This window comes from Ursus americanus, chromosome 22 (genome assembly GCF_024610735.1).
Source record: "Ursus americanus isolate L20-20 chromosome 22, mUrsAme1.1.p, whole genome shotgun sequence".
NCBI lineage: Eukaryota > Metazoa > Chordata > Mammalia > Carnivora > Ursidae > Ursus > Ursus americanus.
The window spans coordinates 13,914,812-13,935,391 of NC_142148.1; the positions used below are offsets into that span (position 1 = coordinate 13,914,812).

The 20,580-nt window shown below is 48.9% G+C and overlaps 1 protein-coding gene across 2 annotated transcripts in view; it reads left to right on the forward strand.

Moving 5' to 3' along the window:
• The window catches only part of SLC13A3 (solute carrier family 13 member 3), a 67,918-nt gene that overhangs the window by 31,988 nt on the left and 15,350 nt on the right, over positions 1-20,580 (forward strand). For both annotated transcript variants that reach the window (XM_045804762.2, XM_045804761.2), the window contains exons 4-10: positions 54-120; positions 2,947-3,129; positions 5,324-5,449; positions 9,402-9,497; positions 10,483-10,587; positions 15,308-15,405; positions 20,023-20,135. In XM_045804762.2, the coding sequence (XP_045660718.1) occupies positions 54-120; positions 2,947-3,129; positions 5,324-5,449; positions 9,402-9,497; positions 10,483-10,587; positions 15,308-15,405; positions 20,023-20,135 (788 nt within the window). The remainder of the gene's footprint in view (positions 1-53; positions 121-2,946; positions 3,130-5,323; positions 5,450-9,401; positions 9,498-10,482; positions 10,588-15,307; positions 15,406-20,022; positions 20,136-20,580) is intronic.

Consider the following 20,580-nt stretch of genomic DNA (forward strand, 5'->3'; position numbering starts at 1 on the left):
GCTCCCGTCCATTCGTTACATTACACTAAAGACATCATGCTCTTTCCTCCTAGTGGCTGTGCGGAGGAACGGCCTGCACCCCGTGCCCACGGAGATGCAATTTCTTGCCAGCACAGAAGAGTGAGTTCCTGGTACAATTGATGGAGGAACCAGTGCTTGATCTGAGGAGATGATGAACAAGAATTCAATGCTGCAAGCAATCCTCCCCCCAGCCCCAGATTTTTCTCCAAATGACCTAGTGCCCAAGTGTCTACCATCCATCCCTTTGGCTTGGGCTTGGACATACCCAGCCTCCTTTAAAAAAAATGCAAGCGTAGGTAGAAAGGGCAGGGGAGCATATTAAGTCCCTCTGGTAAGGGGGAGGCTCTGAGAGGAGGGTCCAGAGGAGCAGGAGCATACAAACTACATGACAGTCAAGGAGGAAAGTCATGCAGACCGGCATCCAGAGCCTCTAAAGACAAAACTTCCTAAGAGACAATCACAGTCCTTCACGCTGGTGTGACTTAGGAAGCATCTTCACATTGACAGCACGTTTAGTGGCTGGTGTCCTTTATATTTGGCAGCGTGGTTAAGATCTTGGGGTTCGGAGCCCTGCAGACCTGACTTCGAACCTGGCTCTGCCACTTACCGGCTGTGTGATTTGGACAAGTCACTTAATCTCTCTGAGCCCCTGCTAGTTTCAACCACCAACTGGGCATGAGAGTGGAACCCACCTTAGAGGGTTTTTTTGACAGCAAATGAGATTGTGTTGAGCAAGTACGGATCATACCGGCTCCTACATGCGCTTGTTACGCATGGCGTTGTTACCTTGGGTGATGAAACAGCAGGAAGTCAGGTCACCTGCCGGAGGCATTGCTGGACATCAGTCAGGTCTGTTTTATTCATTCAACAAATATTTACAGATAGCTTACGATGAGCCAGGCACTGCCAGGGACGCAGCAACGGACAAAAATCCAGCCCTTGTGGAGTTTACGTCTTGATGACAGGAAACAAACACATGAGTAAAATTCACAGCATGTCAGATGGTTGGTAAGGGCTATGCGGGAGAACAGAGCAGGAAAGAAGGCTAGGGAGGGGGCCTGTGGGGTGTGAAAAGGCCGTTTTAAAATAAGTGGTCAGGAAAAGCCTCTCCAAGAAGGTCACACGTAAGCAAACACCTATAGGAGGTGAGGGGTCAAGGGGGGATCTTTGGGAAGAGTGTTCTCAGCAGATGGGCCTGCAGGTACAAAGATCCTGAGAGTCGAAAGCAGCCAGGAAGCCAGTATGGCTGGAGTTGGGTGAGTGGATGGGAGGAATTAGGGTCAGAGAAATCGCTTATGTGGTGGGGGGGGGGGGCAGAGCATGAGAGACCTCATAGGCCAATGGTGTAGCCTTGACTTGGAATGACATGGGATCCAGTGGAGGCTTTTAGCAGAGGAGGGATGTGACCTCATGTCTGGTTGTCTTATTTCATGGTCTCTGCTCCTTCTTGGTACTATATCTGGGGGCTTTTAGTCCAGCTTTGAGGTATGGTGACTGTGACTGGCCCAGCCACTCACTACCCCACAACTGAGGAATCTACTTGGACCATCTGCCCACACAGAGCTTGTGCTGAATCTAGTGGAAAAGACCCAGTCCTCATTCTCTAGAACTCCATGTCCCCTGAATGCAAACCCCATCCATTGGATGGAGACTCTATGTCCATTGGAATGAAAGTCCCCTCTCTAGGCCTCAGTTTCCCCATTTGAACAAAGAGGGGCTTGCATTAGATGAGCCCTCAGGCCCCTTCTGTTCTCTCATTCTCGTTGTGAGGCTCAGTCTGGTTGGGTCCCCACGTCTGGGGGAGCCCACAGTTCCTGGTAGAACTTTCACCCTGAGAGGTCAGGCCATGACATTTGTCTCCAGCTGCGTCCAGTCCTTGTCTTCCTTTTAGACCCCAAATCATATCCCAATTGCCTTCCAGATAAGGGGCCTCTTATGTAGTAATTAAGGCCAGAAGATATTTGAAGTATCTTTGATTCTCTAAAAAAAAAAAAAGAAAGAAAAGAAATTAATGTGTTATACAGGGACAATTCTTAATTTCATTCACTTATAAAAATTTTATAATTGCACAATTTAAAAGAATACACTTAAACAAAAAGAAAAATGTACACAGTATCTCACTCCCAAAGATAGATTAAAACCGTTAAGTGAATACTATTCTAGACTATTTCTGGATGCCTCTCTATGTACGGAAATGCATTTTTTAAATAAAAACATTGCTAATGCGTATATGCTCTTCTGTAACCTGTCTCACTTAATGGAAGGTAGGGAACATCTTTTCACCTCCATAAATTTATGGCAATGTCATTATCTTTTAATTATATAATTAATACTTTTTAATTTTATTCTTTCCCAATACTTTTTTAACTGCACCAGGAAAACCCAGAAAATACAAAGAAAGAAAAAAAGAGGATAAAAAAGAATCCGTATTTCCACCCCCAAGAAAGGCACCAACGCAACTTTGTGTATACCATTCTAAATTTTTCTTAATACTCATATATTCGTAACATATGTGAATAGTTTAAAAATAAAAAAAATTAAGCAGTGCGGTTACCGACACTTCCCCCTTCACGTTATGGATGTCTTTCATCTTAACAAACATCCATTGAGATCATCGTTTTTAATAGCCGCGTTGGTGTTCCAGCCAGAAAGAGGAGCGGTTTTATCTAGCCAACCCCTTTATGATGGAGATTTAGGTTGTTTTCCATATAAACCGCAGTCCTTGCCGCCACGAACTCACCCGAACCAGAGGCACCTGCCCAGAGCACTGAAGCTGGAAGGCTGCCCGGCTTTAGAGGCTTCTGATGCCGGTGCTGAGATGCCCAGGAAGACCACTTAGTTTTCCCAACCCACCCAGTGTGTTTCCCCATGAGGCCCAGGATTCTGAATGTGCTCTGAACGGCTTCTCTTTGGGTTTGTTTAAAGCAAAGACTGCCCTGAGGCCGAGGCTCCATTGGACCTTGTGGCAGACTGCAAGAAGGAGGAGGAGTACCGCAGAAACATCTGGAAGGGCTTCCTCATCTCCATCCCCTACTCGGCCAGCATTGGGGGCACTGCCACCCTCACAGGCACGGCCCCCAACCTCATCCTGCTTGGCCAGCTCAAAAGGTAAAAGCAGGTGTGCTCCCCCCAGCCCTGGAGTTTCCGCTCCTCCCACCCTTGTCCCTCTCCATTACACGTTGGGGAAGTCTGTACTGGATGTCTTCTCTTGGCCATGCTCTGGGGGCCCAGCAGGGTCCAAACCCAGCAAAGTGCCTGCCCTGGGGAACTTCCATTTTGGTGGGGGAGACAGGCAATAAAGGAAAAGGGGAATGGATATATTATATGTTGGTGTGATAAATTATGAAATAAAACAAAACAGCATAAGGGTGTGGAAGGGACAGGAGAGGATGCTATTTTATATAGGCTGGTCGGGGATGTGGGACCTTTCTAATAGGGTGACATCTGGGACCTAGAAGCTATGGGAGCACGGGAGGGAAGAGCATTCCAGACGGAATAGCCTGTTCAAAGGCAAGCAGCACAGAGACCAGTGAGGCGGGGGTGCGGAAGGCAGAGGGAAGCGTGGGAGGAGATAAGGTAAGTTGTTAGGACCCCAGCTTTTCCTGCCAGTGAGATGGGGAGTCAGTGGGGAGCTGGGAGCGAAGTAATGACATGATGTGACATCTACTCTAAAAACAACCCCCAACCAGCGGCTTTGGTCTGTGGCTGTGAGGCTCCAGGATAAGCCTGGCAACCAGGTGCACAGGCCAACCATGGAGTGGGCTCTGCCAGAAGCTGAAGTCTCCCCAGCAATGAAGCTGTTCAAAGAGTGTCTGGGTGTCCACCCCTCAGGGCGGGAGAATAAAAGAGAAAGATTCTCAGATGGCATGACTTGTCAATTCCATTATCCTGAGCCTCTTAGTTTGAAGATGTAAATAATCCCAGTATTTCAAGATTCTGTTCCGAAGATTTTCAGAGTCCAGGATTCTGAGAGGTGGGGATTCTAAGCTTCCTTTGCAGTGGAAATACATCATATGTTCACTTAATCACAAGAACGCAAATGTAAGCATTTGGCAAACAGACACAACAGAAGTGCTTCCTATGCAACGTGGCCCCAGGTGCTGGCCAACTTCTCGATAGTCAACCGAAGAATCAAGGACTTCCTAGGATGAAGGGGGAAAGCTGGGCTTCCTGAGAGCAGGTTTGCTATCACTTTTCATCAAGGTGATTTTCATGAGAAATTCTAAGTACACCTGTGTTTTACGTCTTGAGCCGATTTTAAACCTTAATCCTCCACTATATTCTCAGGTTCTAAAATCTTTTGATTTTCAGAGTTGATGGTAGAAGCCAGGGGTCCTCAGCCAGGGTGCAGAGAAGAGTCAGCCAGGAGGGTGAGAAAAATATGCCTGGGTCTCCGTGGCAGAGACTTTGATTCAGGAGGTGTGGATGGGGGCCAGGTATCAGTATTTCCCCCAATTGACTTAAGCCCCCTGCACACCTTTGGTGTCTTTTCACCTTTGAGCAAGGCCTCGCTGTGCCTTCTGGGTTTTGCTTAGGGACTGAAAAACCAGAAGCCAAGATGGTCCCGCTTGAGACGTGGGAACAATCTGGGTTTGGCCCCTTTAGTGTCCTCAGATAGAAAGAAGTGACAGCAAAGGGCCAGTCAGCCGGGAGGACGAAGCTGGAGCACATCCCTGGGCTGGACAGGGAAGATGTGGGCTCTGGGGCCTTCTGGGGCAGGTACCGATTGGGGGATAGGGAGGAACGGGGCAGGGCGGGGGCAGGTGCTGTCAGAGGGTTTTCAGGCTGCCTGTCCACTGTGAGGCAAGCAGGGCTTTCTTCCAACTTGAAAAAAAATTAAGGAAAAAATACTGGCGAAAGAAGTAAAAATATCAAATGTGAAGGATTTTGAGTAAATTACATGCAAATCACATGCAAATCACACACAATATTTAAATTGCATAAGCTTGGACATTCTGGTCTAGAAGGAGGGGATGTAAAATGAATGCCAAGTAATACGGGGTTCTGATTCTCTAGCCAGGAGTGTGGGGGAAGTGGGGAAAAGGCTGCCCTGAGTGTCCCCATTGGCCTTTGCTCCCTGAATACATTTTATTACTTTACGCTGATTACGTAGGTACATTATAGAACATTCAGAAAATGTAGGGAAAAAACTTGAAATATGTTCAATCCACTGTTAATACTCAGCATACTCTAGTTTCTACACGTAAACCTCGGTGTTCCAGCCAGGGAATAGCTGCCTGTACGTATACTATGCATCAGCGGGGCTGACCCCGGCGGGCTCTCATCCCCCCCCCTTCTCCAGTTTCTTCCCACAGTGCGATGTGGTGAATTTCGGCTCCTGGTTCATTTTCGCCTTCCCTCTCATGGTGCTGTTCCTGCTGGTGGGCTGGCTGTGGATCTCCTTCCTGTACGGGGGAATGACCCTGAGGTACCCCTCACGCTTACTTCGAGCTTTGGGCCCGACGGGGGTTCCGGCTTCCTTCTCATTGGGTAGAGGGTGGTCTTCTCAAGTCGAGTTTCCTCCTACGGAAACCGAGGGTCATCCCTATAATTTCATGTTCCCTTCTCATGCGGTGACTAGAGTAGACCCCACGTCCCAGGGATGTGAAGGTTATGGGTGGTGTGACCTGCCTGTGACGCCCAGACCCTCAGTTAACGTCACCCATCATGGGTAATGACGGATAGCACTGTCCTTTGAGTAAGATAAACACTCCTACCAGAGGAGAGGGAAGTGCGCTCTCCCCCATTTTATGGGGCGCTGGTACAGGAGATAACTTGGGGTGGCATGAGGACAAGGTATTAAATAACATCGACTCATAGAGTGAGAAGAAGAATCCTTTATCAACTCACATAGAATGGAGCAAGTCTCAGCTGGGTGGTGGAGAAACTGTAAAACCTTTCCAGCATTCCCAAATCAGCTTTTTCAGCAAAGAGCAAGCGTCCGTTCCGGACACCTACGCCAGCAACGGTGTCCAGCCAGAGCATAATAATTGCTTTGCTTTCAAGTATTTATTTTTATGATTACTTTTTTTATGGCAAGTGACTTTTGTTTTCCATTTATGGGAGTGATATAAAGCTTTCTATTTATATACATTTCTTTAGTTGAAATAATGAATCTATTTAGAGGAAGATATTAAGCAAATACGAACCAGGTGGTATGTGGATATGGGAACATTGTGAAGGTAGGTTACAAACGCCTGGAGTTGGGGACATCCTAACATAGGAGTGACAGCTCAGGGCTGGGGGTGGCAGGCATGTCGTAGAGTCATTCTCCGACTCCATCCCCTCACCTCTCTGGGCCTTAATTTGCTCATCTGTAAAATGGAACCAGTGAAAGTTACTCTGGATCAAAGAGATGTGAAAATGTTTGAGAATAGAAAGGCTTTGATCGTGGTGTTCCTTGACTCACATGCTTCCCAGAACTCCTCAGAACAGAAACTCGGTTCAAAGCTCGCGTTAGTCCAGAGAAGCAAGCCCTAACCTTGAACTCAGACGGACCAGAATTCAAATCACGCTTCCATGTGACCTTGAGCAATTTGGTAACCTCCCTGAGGATTAATGTCTTCCCTTGTAGATTGGGGCTAAAAATTACCTACAGCTAAAGTAAAGGCTGAACAAGTCAGGGTGTGTGAACTGCCCAGGACCGAGCCGGAAATAGAGCCTGTTTTTCTGGTCTACCTGTTTCAATCTAATAGGGTTCTGCAGAGCTCAGCCATGAGGGGATGGAGGAAATGCAGGTAGAGGGAAGTTCAGTGACAGATGTGTTTCTGGGCAACAGAGAAGTTTCAGGCCAATGCCACGACACCATCTCCACTCAGCAAATATCCGCTGAGCGCCCACTCCGTGCCGACCACTGTCCCAGGTGTTGGCTGTCCTCCCTGCCCTTGGGGAGCTTCCACTCAAGGTGGGGAGGACAGACAGGGAGCAGCCAAGTGCGGCAGGAACGCCAGCCGTAAGTGCTGTGAAGGAAAAGACAGTGAGATACGTATGCTGTGCCCTGGAGGGCTCCCACCTGACTGGGAGGTCAGGAGAGCTTCCTTGGGGAAGGGACTTTTGAACTGGGATATGAAGAATGAATAGACTCAACTCAATAAAGGGGAGGGAAGAAATGGACACGGTGAAGAGCATTCCAAGCAGCTAGAACAGTAAGTGCAAATGTCCTGAGGCTGGAGGTACCAAAGGATGTTCTGGAACTGAAAGGTTAAAGTGACCGAGTTCAGGGGATGAGGGAGATTTGTGGGAAATGAGGCCAGGGAATGAGGCAGGAGTTTTCATCTGGGAATGATTTTGCCCTACCTCTGATCCCCTCACCAGGGGACATTTAGCAATATCTGTAGACATTTTGGTTGTCACAACTGAGGCATTACGCCTGGCATCACAGAGGCCAGAGTGCTTCTAAACATTCTGCAATTCACAAGTTAGCCTCCTGCAGCGAGGAACGATCCCACCCCACAGCCGAGAAAGATCCTGCCCCAATATGGTAATAGTTCCAAGGGTAAGAAACACTGGGCTAGATCATTGAGGGTCTTGTGGGAGTTTGATCTTCATACAAAAGAGCCATTGTGAGGATTTTTTAGAAATATATTCATTTGTTGTTGTTGTTTTAATCTGGATAAGCAACACGTAACACGTGGTTCAAAAATCAAAACGATGCAAAGAGGTATGCGGTGAGAATTCTTCTTCCCAGCCATGCCCTCGTTTACCCATCCCCCAGTACTTCCCCCCAAACAGGTAGCTGCTTTTATTGGTTTCCTGGGTCATCTTCCAGAGTTTCCTTAAACACATACAGGCAGATACGGTGTCTTTTCTGGTGGCTAGTCTCCCGGACAGATATGATTTTGTATGTTAGCATGTGTTTTTGTAATGTCCATAGGTGAGATTTTGGAGGCAGAGAATAAATACCTTTTCCTTTTAATAGATATTATCAAGTCATTCTCCATAGGACTTGTACGAATTTGTTCTCCCATTTATAATGTATGAGAGTGTCTGCTTGCCTGCAGCCGTGGATTTTTGCCAATCTGATAAGAGAGAAAGAATCTCCATTCAGTTTATTAAGAGTCATTTTGAGCAACTTTTCCTATTGAGAGGCAACGTGAAAAGCTTTCCTAGCTTCATAAGAGCCACTGGTATTTTCTTTCCTGTGGCTCGTTAAATTGTGTTTATGTCCTTTGTACATTTTTCAAATGGATTATTGATCTTGGCCTTACTGTTTCTAGGACTCTTTATATTGAAAGATTAGTGCTTATTCTCAATCCTTCTCACGTGGCTCCTGAATTTTCAACTACAGTTAGAAAGATTTTCCCATTACAGGAGTTGTAAAAGAAGAAAGAAAGAAAGAAAGAAAGAAAGAAAGAAAGAAAGAAAGAAAGAAAGAAAGAAAGAAAGAAAGGAAGGAAGGAAGGAAGGAAGGAAGGAAGGAAGGAAGGAAGGAAGGAAGGAAGGAAGAAAGAAAAGGAAAGAATCTCATGTTTTTATGAAGGTTCTTTTTTTTTTTTTTTCTTTGTCTGTTTCTTTTTACAATGAGATCTTTAACCTGTTTGGAGTTTGTCCTTAGGATGCAATGTGAGGTTTAGATCCCCAACTTCAATTTTTGTTCCAAGTGGCCCCCCAGCTGTCCAGTGCTATTTATGGACACACAAAAGTTTTAAAATATGACAAAGTCTGATTTATCTCTTTGGTTGCTTGAACTTTTGGTGTTATATCTAAGAAATAGTTGCCTAATCCAAACCCAGAAAAATTTACCCCTGTGTTTTCTCCTAAGAATTTTATACATGTGGCCCTTATATTTAGGTCTGATCCATGTTGAATTAAATTTTTTATATGGTTTGAGGTAGGGGTCCACATTCATTCTTTTGCATGAAGCTATCCAGTTGTCCTAGCATCATATGATAAAAGACGATTTTTCCCCCATTGAGTGGTCTTAGTACCCTTGCCAAAACCCAACTGAGCACAGAAGTATGGGTTTATTTCTAGACTCCCCATTCCGTCACATTGATCTGCACGTCTAACACGACTGACCGAATAGCTCATCTTTTCTACACCAATCTGAGATAGCAACTTGATCATAGACTAAATCCGCAGTCTATATCTGGACTTCCTATTCTGTTGCATTAGTTTATTCAGGTGCCTGTTTGACCCCCTAAAGAATTGTAAGCCTGGGAGTCCTATGATTAGACTCACATTTTTAAAAGACCACCGAGGCTATAGGTGGGGAGAGCAGATTTCTGAAAGGGAGGACACAAGCAGGGAGGCCTCTCCTCAGCAGACTGTTGTGGCCTCCAGATCAGAGATAATGAGGCTTCGCCAGGGGGTGTTGGGGCAGTGGAGGAGTTAGTCATACTTGCAGTGGCCACTCCTCACCTCCCTACTCTCTGTTTCAGGGGCTGGAGGAAGAAGAAATCTGAGATCAAAACTGATGCAGAAGACAGGGCTCGCGCTGTGATTCGGGAGGAATTCCAGAACCTGGGGCCCATCAAGTGCGTGGTATGGGGGTTCCTGCGGGGTGGGGGGAGAGAGCCCTGCATAGCCTTTCAGGAGACCTACCTCCTGGCCTGACCTCCGGACCCCAGGGAGCTGAGTTTGGGGGAATTTCAGGACGATGGCCTAGAAGCCTGGGGATGGAGAGTATAGGGTTGGCTTACACAGTCAGCCTCTTCCCCTGGTGATGGGGCAAACGCCCCGAGAACCAGGAAGCCCCTCAGGGTATAAGTTGGGGTGGGGACCTCCTGCCCTTCCAGCTAATGCACTCTTTCCCTCTGGGCACATGGGATGGCCAGCACTACCTCGGGCTGCTTCCGGGGACTTTTTCAATGCATGGTTCCCATTCAGTGAAAATACCTAGGAGTCGGGAGGTCTGCACCCAAGAGCTGGCTCTGCCACTAATACCTATGCAGCCTTGGCCAAAGCACTAACCCTTTCTGGGCTCTGCTCCGCAGTCTGTGGAATGGGCACATTGGGGAGATATTTACTGCAACGTTTGGGGATTCCGTGTGTCTGCCCCTCTCCCTGTCTGTCTGCCCCTCTGTACAGCCATGTCCCTCTGCATGTATGACTGTTCCCCTCTCTCCTGCCTACTTCTGTTTCTGTCTGCCTGTTTCCTTTTTTTTTTTTTTTTTTCCCTGCTTTTCTGACTTTGCCTCTGCTTTGCTTTTTCTTTCTCTCTGGTGATTCTCCTTAGGACCTTGGGAAATTCCGGGTGGGCATGATATCAATAACTTGGGGGGAAGGTGGTGCCTGATGCTCTGGAGGGAGCCTAGGGGAGTGTGGGAGCCCCTGGACAGGAATCCCTTACACCCCGGGATACCCTTCCCCTCACTCTGGAGAGTGGATTACTTCTCGCAGCTTCTCAGAGGCAGAGCCCCAGGCCAGGTCACAGCCAGCAGGCACCTGCCCCAGGCCTTCTCACGCTGCGGTCTGCCCAAACCCCACCATCAGCAGGGCGCCTGCCTCTCTGTGCCACAGGTTTGCTGAACAGGCCGTGTTCACCCTTTTCTGCATGTTCGCCATCCTCCTCTTCTCCCGGGATCCGAAGTTCATCCCTGGCTGGGCCAGCCTCTTCACCCCTGGGTGAGACTTGGGGGACCTGGGGGTGGAGCCCAGCGGGGAAGATTCTGGGAGGGGGTGTCTGGAGCTGAAGAGGCAGTGCAGCTGGAGGGGCTGGGCTAGGTGTATACCCTTGGTCCCGCGTGACTGTAAACAGCTCCTTCCTTTACCCGCAAAACAGTTTAGGTTCAGATGATAAAACATCTTGGGTTCTCATGTGTTAGGAGCTTTGCCTGTGGAATCAGGCAAAACTAGGTTCAAATGCCAGCTCTGCCCCTTGTAAACAGTGGTGCAACTCTGAGCACATCATTCATTCATTCGTTCATTCATTCACTCATTAGTTTGTTGGTTGAATCGATCAACACTTATTGAGCGCCTATTATGTGCTCCACATTGTGCCAGGTGCTGGGGACACAGGCAAAAGCAAGTGTTCGACAACAAAACCCTGCAGATTGTGATGAGGGCAAAGAGCGAGCAAGAGGGCTATGTTAGAAAAGAACGGGGGGGGGGGGGCATTGACTTTGGGTAGTTCTGGGAGGAAGCAAAGTTCAGAAGAGTAGCGATAAGCACTGGAGACCTGCTGGGAAGGTCTCCTGAGAGCCGGAGGCAGCAACTTAATTTAGCACATTTGGAGAACTGAGAGAAGCCCAGGGTGACTGAGGCTCGGCAGGAAGGCAGGAAAGCACGGCTGAGTGGGCAGGCGAGCCAGATCCTGGAGAGTCTTATCGGACACATAGAACATTTGCATCTCTTCTGTGGGTGAGGCTCTGTGCCTCTGTTTTCTCATCTATAAAATGGTGTTGTCATAGTACAATTCTCATTGGATTGTTCCAAGGATCGATGAGTTAGTTCATGTCCAGTGATTAGAAGAGCTCATGGAAAGAACCCAGTAATGTGTGAGTTCCCCTTACTAGGGGATGGAGAGGGGGAAACAGGCAGGAGTTCTAACACCATCTAGGTGACCCCCTGTCATCTAGGACAGGGCTGGCAAACTAAGGCTCTTGGGCCAAATCTGGCCCTCCTCTTGTTTTTGAATGGCTTTTACCTTTTTAAATGGCTAAAAATCAAAAGATAAATAATATCTGTGACACATGAAAACCACATGAAATTCAAATGTCCGTGTCTACCAATAAGGTTTCATTGGAACTCAGCCACATTTATGTTCATTTATGGATCGTCTGCACAGCTTCCACACTGCAAGGTCAAAGCTGAGTCGGGACAGAGACCATACGGCCTGCAAAGTCAAGTGTTTACTGTGTGGCCCTTTACAGAAGACGCTCACTGAGCCCTGGTGTAGGGGAAAGGCCTTGCTGGCGTGTGTCAAAGTGGTAGCATTGGACGGGCAGCGTCAGGGTCTGTTTGAAAGTTAGAAATGACAGCACCTGCTACCTGGTGGAATTTGGGGGCATGAGGGAAGGAGCAGCTGCACGGACGGTGGTTAGCTGGAGAAGAACATTCTTTAGGAGGCTGTGGGTAGCTTGTCAACAAGTCGATTTTAGACTTGGGTTAGACTTGTCAAGTCAAATATGTCTTTCAAATACTGCAAGGGAGAGCGTAGGAGACTCGAGGACCCCGTACATTCGGGAGCTGGGTAGAAGAGAGACACGGCAAAAGCAGGCATTGAGGTAGATGGAAAACTGAGAGCAATAAATGAGCAAAGGCCAAGTTTGGGGAGCATTTTAAGAGAGAGCGAGTGGGTGACTGTGTCAGATTCTGGCGTGTCAGAACATGATTAGATAGGAGATATGTCCTCTGGCTTCGGTGAGATCTGATGATTTCCATCAGCTCCATCTGGCAGAAATATAATGTGAGACACATATATAATTTCCAAGCTTTAGGGGCCACATTTAAAAAGTCAAAAGAATGAAATTAATTTTTAATAATATATTTCATTTAACCCAGTGTATTATTTCAACATGTCATCCATATAAAAAATTACTGAGATATTTTACTTTTGTTCATACTCACTCTTTAAAGTCCGGTGAGCATTTTACAAGGCAGCACATCTAAGTTTGGTCTTGCCAGAATTCAAGTGTCCACTAGCCACGTGTGGCCGGTGGCTGCCATATTGGATAGAGCAGCTCTGCACCCTGGGAGTGTAGTGACGCTCAGAGCCTCAAACGCCCCCCGCCCCCGGCAAAATGGGTGATATAAGGTTCTGATCTCATGCAGATTATTATGAGGAAGAAGCCATGTCATGCCATGGAACCAAGAGGACTGGCTCTTACTACCATTGTCTTATTTTTCCAAAATGTAGATGCTTTGTTATTTTTTTTCAGATGAAAAGTGGGTGTTGTAAACATTCCAACAATACAAAGAAAGTGAAAATCACTTAGAAACCCAGTCTCCAATTCTGATACACATCTTTCCTGACTTAAAAACACCTATCCGGGAACTGTTCTATGTCTTAATCCCATTGGTGGTTACAGGACTGTATACATTAGCCAACCATTTAAATGGGTGCATTTTATTGCATGTTAATTATATTTCGATAAAACTAGCTGTAAAAATACATGCAAACTAGCTAAAGAGAAACCTATCTAAACAGAAGGTTTTTTAAACAGAAACGTGATCACAGAGACATATTATTTATGATCTGCTTTTTTCTTTTTTAATTATAAAAGTTATGCATACTCATAAAAAATTTAAATAATGCTGAAATGAAAGAGGAAAAGTTAGTTACTCTTCATCAAGGGTAAATGAAGGGATTATCATAATTAAAAGTTTGGTGTCTAACGGATTTGATATACACATGCACACATAATAATACATACACACGGACATATATCTGTGTGTGTATATGTTACAAAAATTAGAAAGTACAATAATATATTCATGGGCAACTTACTATTTCTGACCCACTTCATTTTTTTTTAAACTCTCCATAGTATTTCTACAGAATGATAACATCTTAATCTATTTAATCAATTCCTTTTGGATTGTGTCTCATACTGCAAATAAAAACTTTTCTTTTGATTTACAAAATATCTTGGTTGTACTTCTATGTCAATGCATAAAGATTGATATTATCTTTTATCTTTAAAAAAACAGATGCAGGGTATTTCATTATAGATATACTATTATATATATACATTATTATACACAAGTTATTTACACATGTCCATACTAAAAATCTTCCACTTTTTCCCTGTTATCCATATTGAACATCCCTATACATAATCTGTGTACAAGAGCCCGGTTTTCCCGAGGATAACTTCCTAGAAGTACAATAACTGGGCCAAGGGGTATTCACATGTAAAGGATTGAAACGTTGCCAGCCGCCTCCTGAAGGTTAAACCAGTTTCTCTTCACCCCACCAGTATGTTTTCCAATGTCCCCATTAGGTATTATCAACACCCTTTCAGGTTTTGCCTGTTAGCAGGCGAATGATACTCCATTAGCGTGGGGTTTCTATTTCTCTAATACGGTGATATTGACAATCTTTTCCGGTTTCTCGGCCATTCGAATACTCTTCTTCCCAAATGTGTGGGCCGAAAGGGCTTTTGTTGACATTTGGCTCTGTGCTTCATTGAGCCGGGAGCCAGACAGATCTGGGTTCAATGCCCGTCTCCTGCATGGACCACGGCCTGGCCTGGAGCAAGTTGCTTCTGCTCGCTGAGTCTCAGATCCCTCATCTGAGATGGAAGCTGCCTGCCCCAGAGGGCTGTTTCTGAGACTTCTATGAGCTTAATGTCGCCACAAGACATGCAGTGGATCCTTGAAAGGCGGTAGTTAGATTTTGAGGGGCTGTGAGGCTGCCTCCATCTGCGTTCTGCTGGTGCGAATGGGTTGCATCTCTGAGTAGTAAGCCGCCCGTCCCAGGAGGAAGGCAAGCAGAAGTGGAAGAAATGCATACAAGCTCTCAGAGAAGCCCTGGTTCTGGTGCTCCATGGGAGTTCCACAGATCCCATATTTGGTGGTGCTCAGCCTCTTCCCACTTTGGTCAAGTCTGTCCCCCTGGAGGATAAGCATTTGTGGGTTTTTTGGGGGGGTTTGTTTGTTTGTTTGTTTGAATTTTTTATTATGTTATGTTAGTCACCATGCAGTACATCCTTAATTTTTGATGCAATGTTCCATGAGTCATTGTTTGCGTATAACACCCAGTGCTCCATGCAATACGTGCCCTCCCTACTACCCATCACCGGCCAATCCCCCACCCCCCTCCCCTCTGAAACCCTCAGTTTGTTTCCCAGAGTCCATAGTCTCTCGTGGTTCATTCCCCCTTCTGTTTACCCCCCTTCATTCTTCCCTTCCTTCTCCTACTGATCTCCCTCCTATTTCTTATGTTCCACAAATGAGTGAAATTATATGATAATTGTCTTTCTCTGCTTGACTTATTTCACTTAGCATAATCTCCTCCAGTCCCGTCCATGCTGCTGCAAATGCTGGGTAATCATTCTTTCTGATGGCTGAGTAATAGTCCATTGTATATATGGACCACATCTTCTTTATCCATTTGTCTGTTGAAGGGCATCTCGGCTCCTTCCACAGTTCAGCTATCGTGGACAATGCTGCTATGATTTGTCTCCGGTGGCCTCCAAGCACCCCAGGGAGCCGAGGGCAGGGTGAGAGGGCTTCAGCATCCACGCTGAGTGCAGGCAGGACAGTACCCAGTGGCCTGCAACAACGCCCCCTTCACAGCAAGTGCCTAATTCCCTCCCCCAAATCCTCATTTGCAAATCCAGCAAACCCTAGGCCTGCTGCGATGCCTAGGGTCACATGCTTTGGGGCCTTGTCATTGTAGGTTTCTTTCCGATGCTGTCACCGGAGTGGCCATTGTCACCATCTTGTTCTTCTTCCCATCCCAAAGGCCCTCTTTCAAGTGGTGGTTTGACTTTAAAGGTAAGGTGTCAAGGCCGGGGTCTCAGTGGGCTCTGTGAGGACTGTGACTTGGAGCACTTGTGGCCTCGAGGCAGCGCCCACACCTGGGACCTGAGCCCCACTGTACTAACCATGTGGTCCCACTTCTTCCCTTTTCTCTGTCTGAGGCTTTACCTGGTCTGGGCACTTGGGGCTGCCAGAGGTGACGGTCCAGGGCAGGAGTGACAACTCCAGTCCGCCAAATCCAGCCGGCTATCTGCTTCGTACAGCCCAGGAGCGACGAATAGCTTTTATTTTTTTTAATGGTTGAAGAGAATCAGAAGAAAAATATCTCATGACACAGGAACATGACATGAAATTCAGACTGCAGAGTCCATAAATAAAGTTTATTTCTTCAATAAGAAATCTGTGGACATTTAGTTAGTTAGTTACATAAGTACTTACACAGTAGCCTCGATTTTGCCTCTTGGCTCACAAAACCCAAAATATTTACTTGCTGACCCTTCTACAGAAAACCTGTGTGGCCTCTGGGTCCGAGGCAGGAGTTACGACTCTGCGTCTGGTGCCTAAGGGGCCAGACGTGCAAATCTCAAGCTAGGTTTAACGGGATAGGAAGTGGTGGGGACCGAGGCACAACAGCCTAGCGGCGTTCTAGGTCCGGTCAAAAGGACCCCCAAGCCCTCCAAAGCAAAAGCTCGGGAGGCTGGCCCTCCGATGGCCAGCTTGTGCCCCCGCGGGGTTCCCAGCAGGTGTCTGCCAGAGCAAGGCACTGCCACCTACCACCTGGGACAGAGACTGCTTGCTCCCTCGGGGGCGGTGGGATGAGCCCTGGCCCAGGAGTCAGAAATGGGGTCGTCATCTAGAGTCACAGGCCGGTTAGCTCCGGTTTGGAGGAAGGGGTCTGAGCGTGGGGCACAAGGAAAGGATCAGCAAGGAGACGATATCACAGGGCCCCGGAAACAGTGCAGCTGAGCGAACCCTAGATCCAAGGAGCCTCAGACTGGGGGCAAAGACTGCAATCCCGGCAGGATGTGTCTCCGCTCCTCCGTCCGCCTTGCAGCTGGCCTTCATCATGCACTGGCCCCTCCAGACGTTCCCCTGCTGCTGAGCTTTGGCTTCTTTATCGCTTCTGCTGCGGTGCAGTTCCTGCTTTTTTTAGAATACGGGTTCCCTTACCATGTCTTCTCCACATCCTCACGGCACGCACTCCCACGGTGGCTGCCTCCTGCCTTCTCACTTCCGGCTGGCTCACAACCCGCCCCTCCCCATAGCACATGCATCCCTTTCTCTTTGCCCTTTCATCTTTCGCTGCACGTCTGTGCACCTGCTATGTCTCTCTTCCCGTGGGTACTGCCGAGAGTGAGAATCTGCTTGGTCTGGCCTGATATTTGCACAGCTCTCCCACCAGGCCACCTCGAAGCCTCGTAGATTCCCGGCCAGCCTGGGGATCAGCTGCCCTTGATCAGGTCCTGTCTGTGGTTCCATCACCTGTGGGCGGGCTCGAAAAGCTCAGAGCTTCCTCTCGGCCGGGGCTGTGGGGAGGGCCTGTGATGTCCATGTCTGGTATCCCAGCCGTGTGTCCCTTAGACACTCGTCACCCCTGGCTTTAGTAGTTTTATAGAACAGAGATTGCAAACTCAAATGCCCACAGGGAGGGAACAGTGTTTGGGTGCAGGAGGACTGGGTGCAGGAAAAAGTGTTTCATGACACACCGCCCTCCCCACCCTGCTTTCCTTTTGCATTGTTGAAACAGAGAACAATGTCTATAGGAGGAAAACAGCAGCCGAGGATGCTCGTGAGTGGCAAGACCCCCCGCGTCAGGGCACCCCATCACGTCGTGGGGTCTGTGGGAAACTGGCAAAGCCAATTACCTCTAAATAAAAGGGCAGCTGTGACTCAGTTTCCACCAACTGTCACCATGCAGGAAAGCAGGACTGGTCTTGCCAGATTTGCTGATTTTTCAAGAGAAGCAAAAAATTGTATGCAATCTCCCTGATTTTAAACGTTTGCCACTAATCTGAACTGAAAAACACCGTGTGGGCCAAGGACAGTAGCGTGAGATCACGTCTGGGAGCCGGGTCTGGTCTGCCCGCGGGGTACAGCGTGCCGCTTCAGTGGAGCGTTCTTTGGGCTGGAGTTTCGGGTGTTGCCTGGTGGATGGGGAGAGGGGGGCCTCCCCGAGCACCGCCTGTCCTTTGGCCACCAGTAGGCCCACGCAGACTTGGCTGAAATGGTGCTTTCTAGCACTCAGCACTCAGGACTGACGCGGAGCCTGAGCGAGTGGCCAGTTTCCATGGACAGAAAGTGACTTGATCAAAGTCACACAGCTAGCTAAACAGAGACAGGGGATAGAACCCGGATGTCCAGGCCAACCTTGATTTCCTTATTACACCTGCTGCCTTCCATTCTTCCCTGGTGGGAGTCATACTAGCATTTCTGTCCCTTTATGTCACTCAGCGAGAATCGACACAGTGCGTCCTATGTGCAGGGCACTGTGCCTGTGGACGATGATGCGGGTGATAATGACGCCGTCCATTTCCTCTCTGTCCACCAAGCTCTTCCTCCAGATATCGTGTGGCTCACTCCCATGACTATACTCACACTCTGTCCAAATATCACCTCCCCAGAGAAGCCTTCCCTGACTACGCTATCCAGAAGAGCATCCCTCCCTTGTCACTCTCCACCCTTCTACCCTATTTTCTTTCCTTCCCAACACATGAAATTTCCTGACATTATACTTTTATTGGTTTCTCACCTGCCTCCTTTACTGGAAATGTAAGTTCTCCAAGGGGAGGGATTTTCTCTGTTTTGGCCACTTCTGAATCCCCAGTGCCTAGAAGAGGGCTTGACACGTGGTAGGTCCTCAATATATATTTGTGAAATGACCAACCAAGGACTTGCTCTGGGCCACACCCAGCGCCGAGCCCTTTGCCCCCATGGGCCCATGTCCTCTCCCCAGCGGGTCTCTGAGGATGTACCGTTGCTCCCTTTCGCAGATGAGCACACTGAGGCTCAGAGAAGTAGAGTCAGTAACTCAAGTCACACAGCCGAAGCGCAGAGCTAGGGTTCAAGTCTCGTTCAACTTCAGGCTCTGCTCTCAGCCGCTGCTCCAGCCAGCTCGCCGGCATGAAGCGGGGCTGGACGTGTGACACTCCCACCGTCAGAGGCTGTGCTTTTAAGAAACAGCGGCAAGGGCACCGCCGGATGGGAACGTAATGAAGACAATCTGAGCGAAGGTGGAGTGCCTGTCGTGGGGCAGGAGGCCCCATTAGCACTTACCGTGTCCCGCGTTTAATCTGTGTGACGTGAGGCCCACGGTCAAGGCCTTCTCCTATGTGGGGCAAGTCCCCTTTCTTTTTCAGACCTTGCCTGCCTCTTTCATGAAATCATACTTTGTCGCCTCAAGGCAGAGGGCCGAGCCACCCACCTGTCTCCAGCTCTCATTCTGGATAACTGGAAAAAGCTGAGAAGGAGAAACAAAATGTCAGTGGTTGTGTGACCCGGAATTGTTCTGGGAAGTAGGGCACTGCCATGCGTGAGCCGGCGCTGGCCTCCCCGCCTCCCGGTGGCCGCCTACGGGGACGGTCCCATTTCAAGAGCGGTCCCCCTGCCCCAGGCATCGGCCCCGCGTTGCACGCATCAGACGGGCGAACTAGCATTTCTGGAGTCCGCACCAGGTGCCAGGCAGTGAGATGGGGATTCGGCTGTGAGCAGAACAGGACCGTCCCTCTCCACCAGCAGCTCCCTCGTTGCCTCGTCTGTGTTCATGAGGCCCCTCCAAGGACTGATTCTGTACCAGGGGTCAGCCGAGAAAGTGGGGGCTCAGACAGGCAAGGTCACGTTCAAGGGCATGCGGTGAGCCAACACCCGGGAGGGTCTGTCTCCAGGCCTCTGCTCCCAACACAGGGGGTGGCAAACTTCAGCCCGCGAGCCAGAGGCACCCCTCCCTGGTCAGTAGGGTTCCCTGGGAGCACCGCCATGCCCGCTCACGCGTGTCCTTTCTGTGGCCGCTCACACCCTACGGTGGCAGCCTGGTTCCACGGGGGCTTGCGGAGCCTGGAGTATCCACCCCCGAACCCTTCACAGAAGTTTGCTGGGCCCCGTTCTAACCTGCACGCAGACACTGCTGCTTTTGAGGAACTAGAAATCCTCCCATAATTCCGAGACCCAAAGAAACTCTCAGTTTCTCTTCCTAAATTTCCTTCCACTTTTTCCCTCTCTGTGCACATTCCATTACAAAGAGAGCCTTTTGTCTTGTAAATGAGGACGAAAGCAGCACTGCCCCAGAAGGGGTTTCAGGCCATTGAAAGGACATCCTGGACGGGGGTGGGGTGCCCAGTTCCAGGAGGTTCTCATGCTCTGGAAGCCGGGACAATTATTTTCGTTGCGAATAGAGCAGATGCCCCTCGCGATGCTCGTGGGGTTTTTCCCTGAAGCTCCCAGATCGGATGCTGGAGGCAGATTGTGGCTTCCAGGAGAATCTCCTCCCCACCCCCGCCCCAAGTGTCCCCACAAAGATGGGCTGAAGGGGCTGGTGACCCTTCCTCAGGCTGAGCGTCCTGAGTGTGCATCGGGTCCCCCTCTGCCCCAGGGGGATCCGTGCCCCCTCGCGAGGCTAAGTGTCTTCTCTCCACCCAGCTTCCAACGCAGAGACAGAGCCCTTGCTGACATGGAAGAAGGTCCAGGACACGGTACCTTGGAACATCATCCTTCTCCTGGGAGGCGGCTTCGCCATGGCCAAAGGCTGTGAGGTAAGAGCTGCCAGGGGGCTGCGGGCCTGGGGAGGGGAATGCGGGGGGGAACGCGCCGGCGGCCCAGGCACCGCAGCCACCACCAGATTCCCCAGTTGCCAGATTGGGGTCATCAGGGCTCCATACTCAGAGCCTGGTGCTGTGGAGAAAAGGAGGCGTCAGGTCCGATCCAGACTCTCAAGGAGCTCATGAGGAACATGCTACTGCCAACGACTCCTGCCATCATGGCTCGAGGGGTCCCGTGAGCACAGAGGAGTAACCCCACGTCGTATTCCCCCTGGGCCAGGCACCGTGCCACGTGCTTTACCCACGTTAACTCACTCAAACTTCCCAACAAGCCTATGAGTAGATGAAGAAACTGAGGCACAGAGAAGCAAAGTGATTTGCCTAAGGTCACACAGCTACGTACTCAGGACTAGAATCCAGGTAGTTTGATGCCACGGCC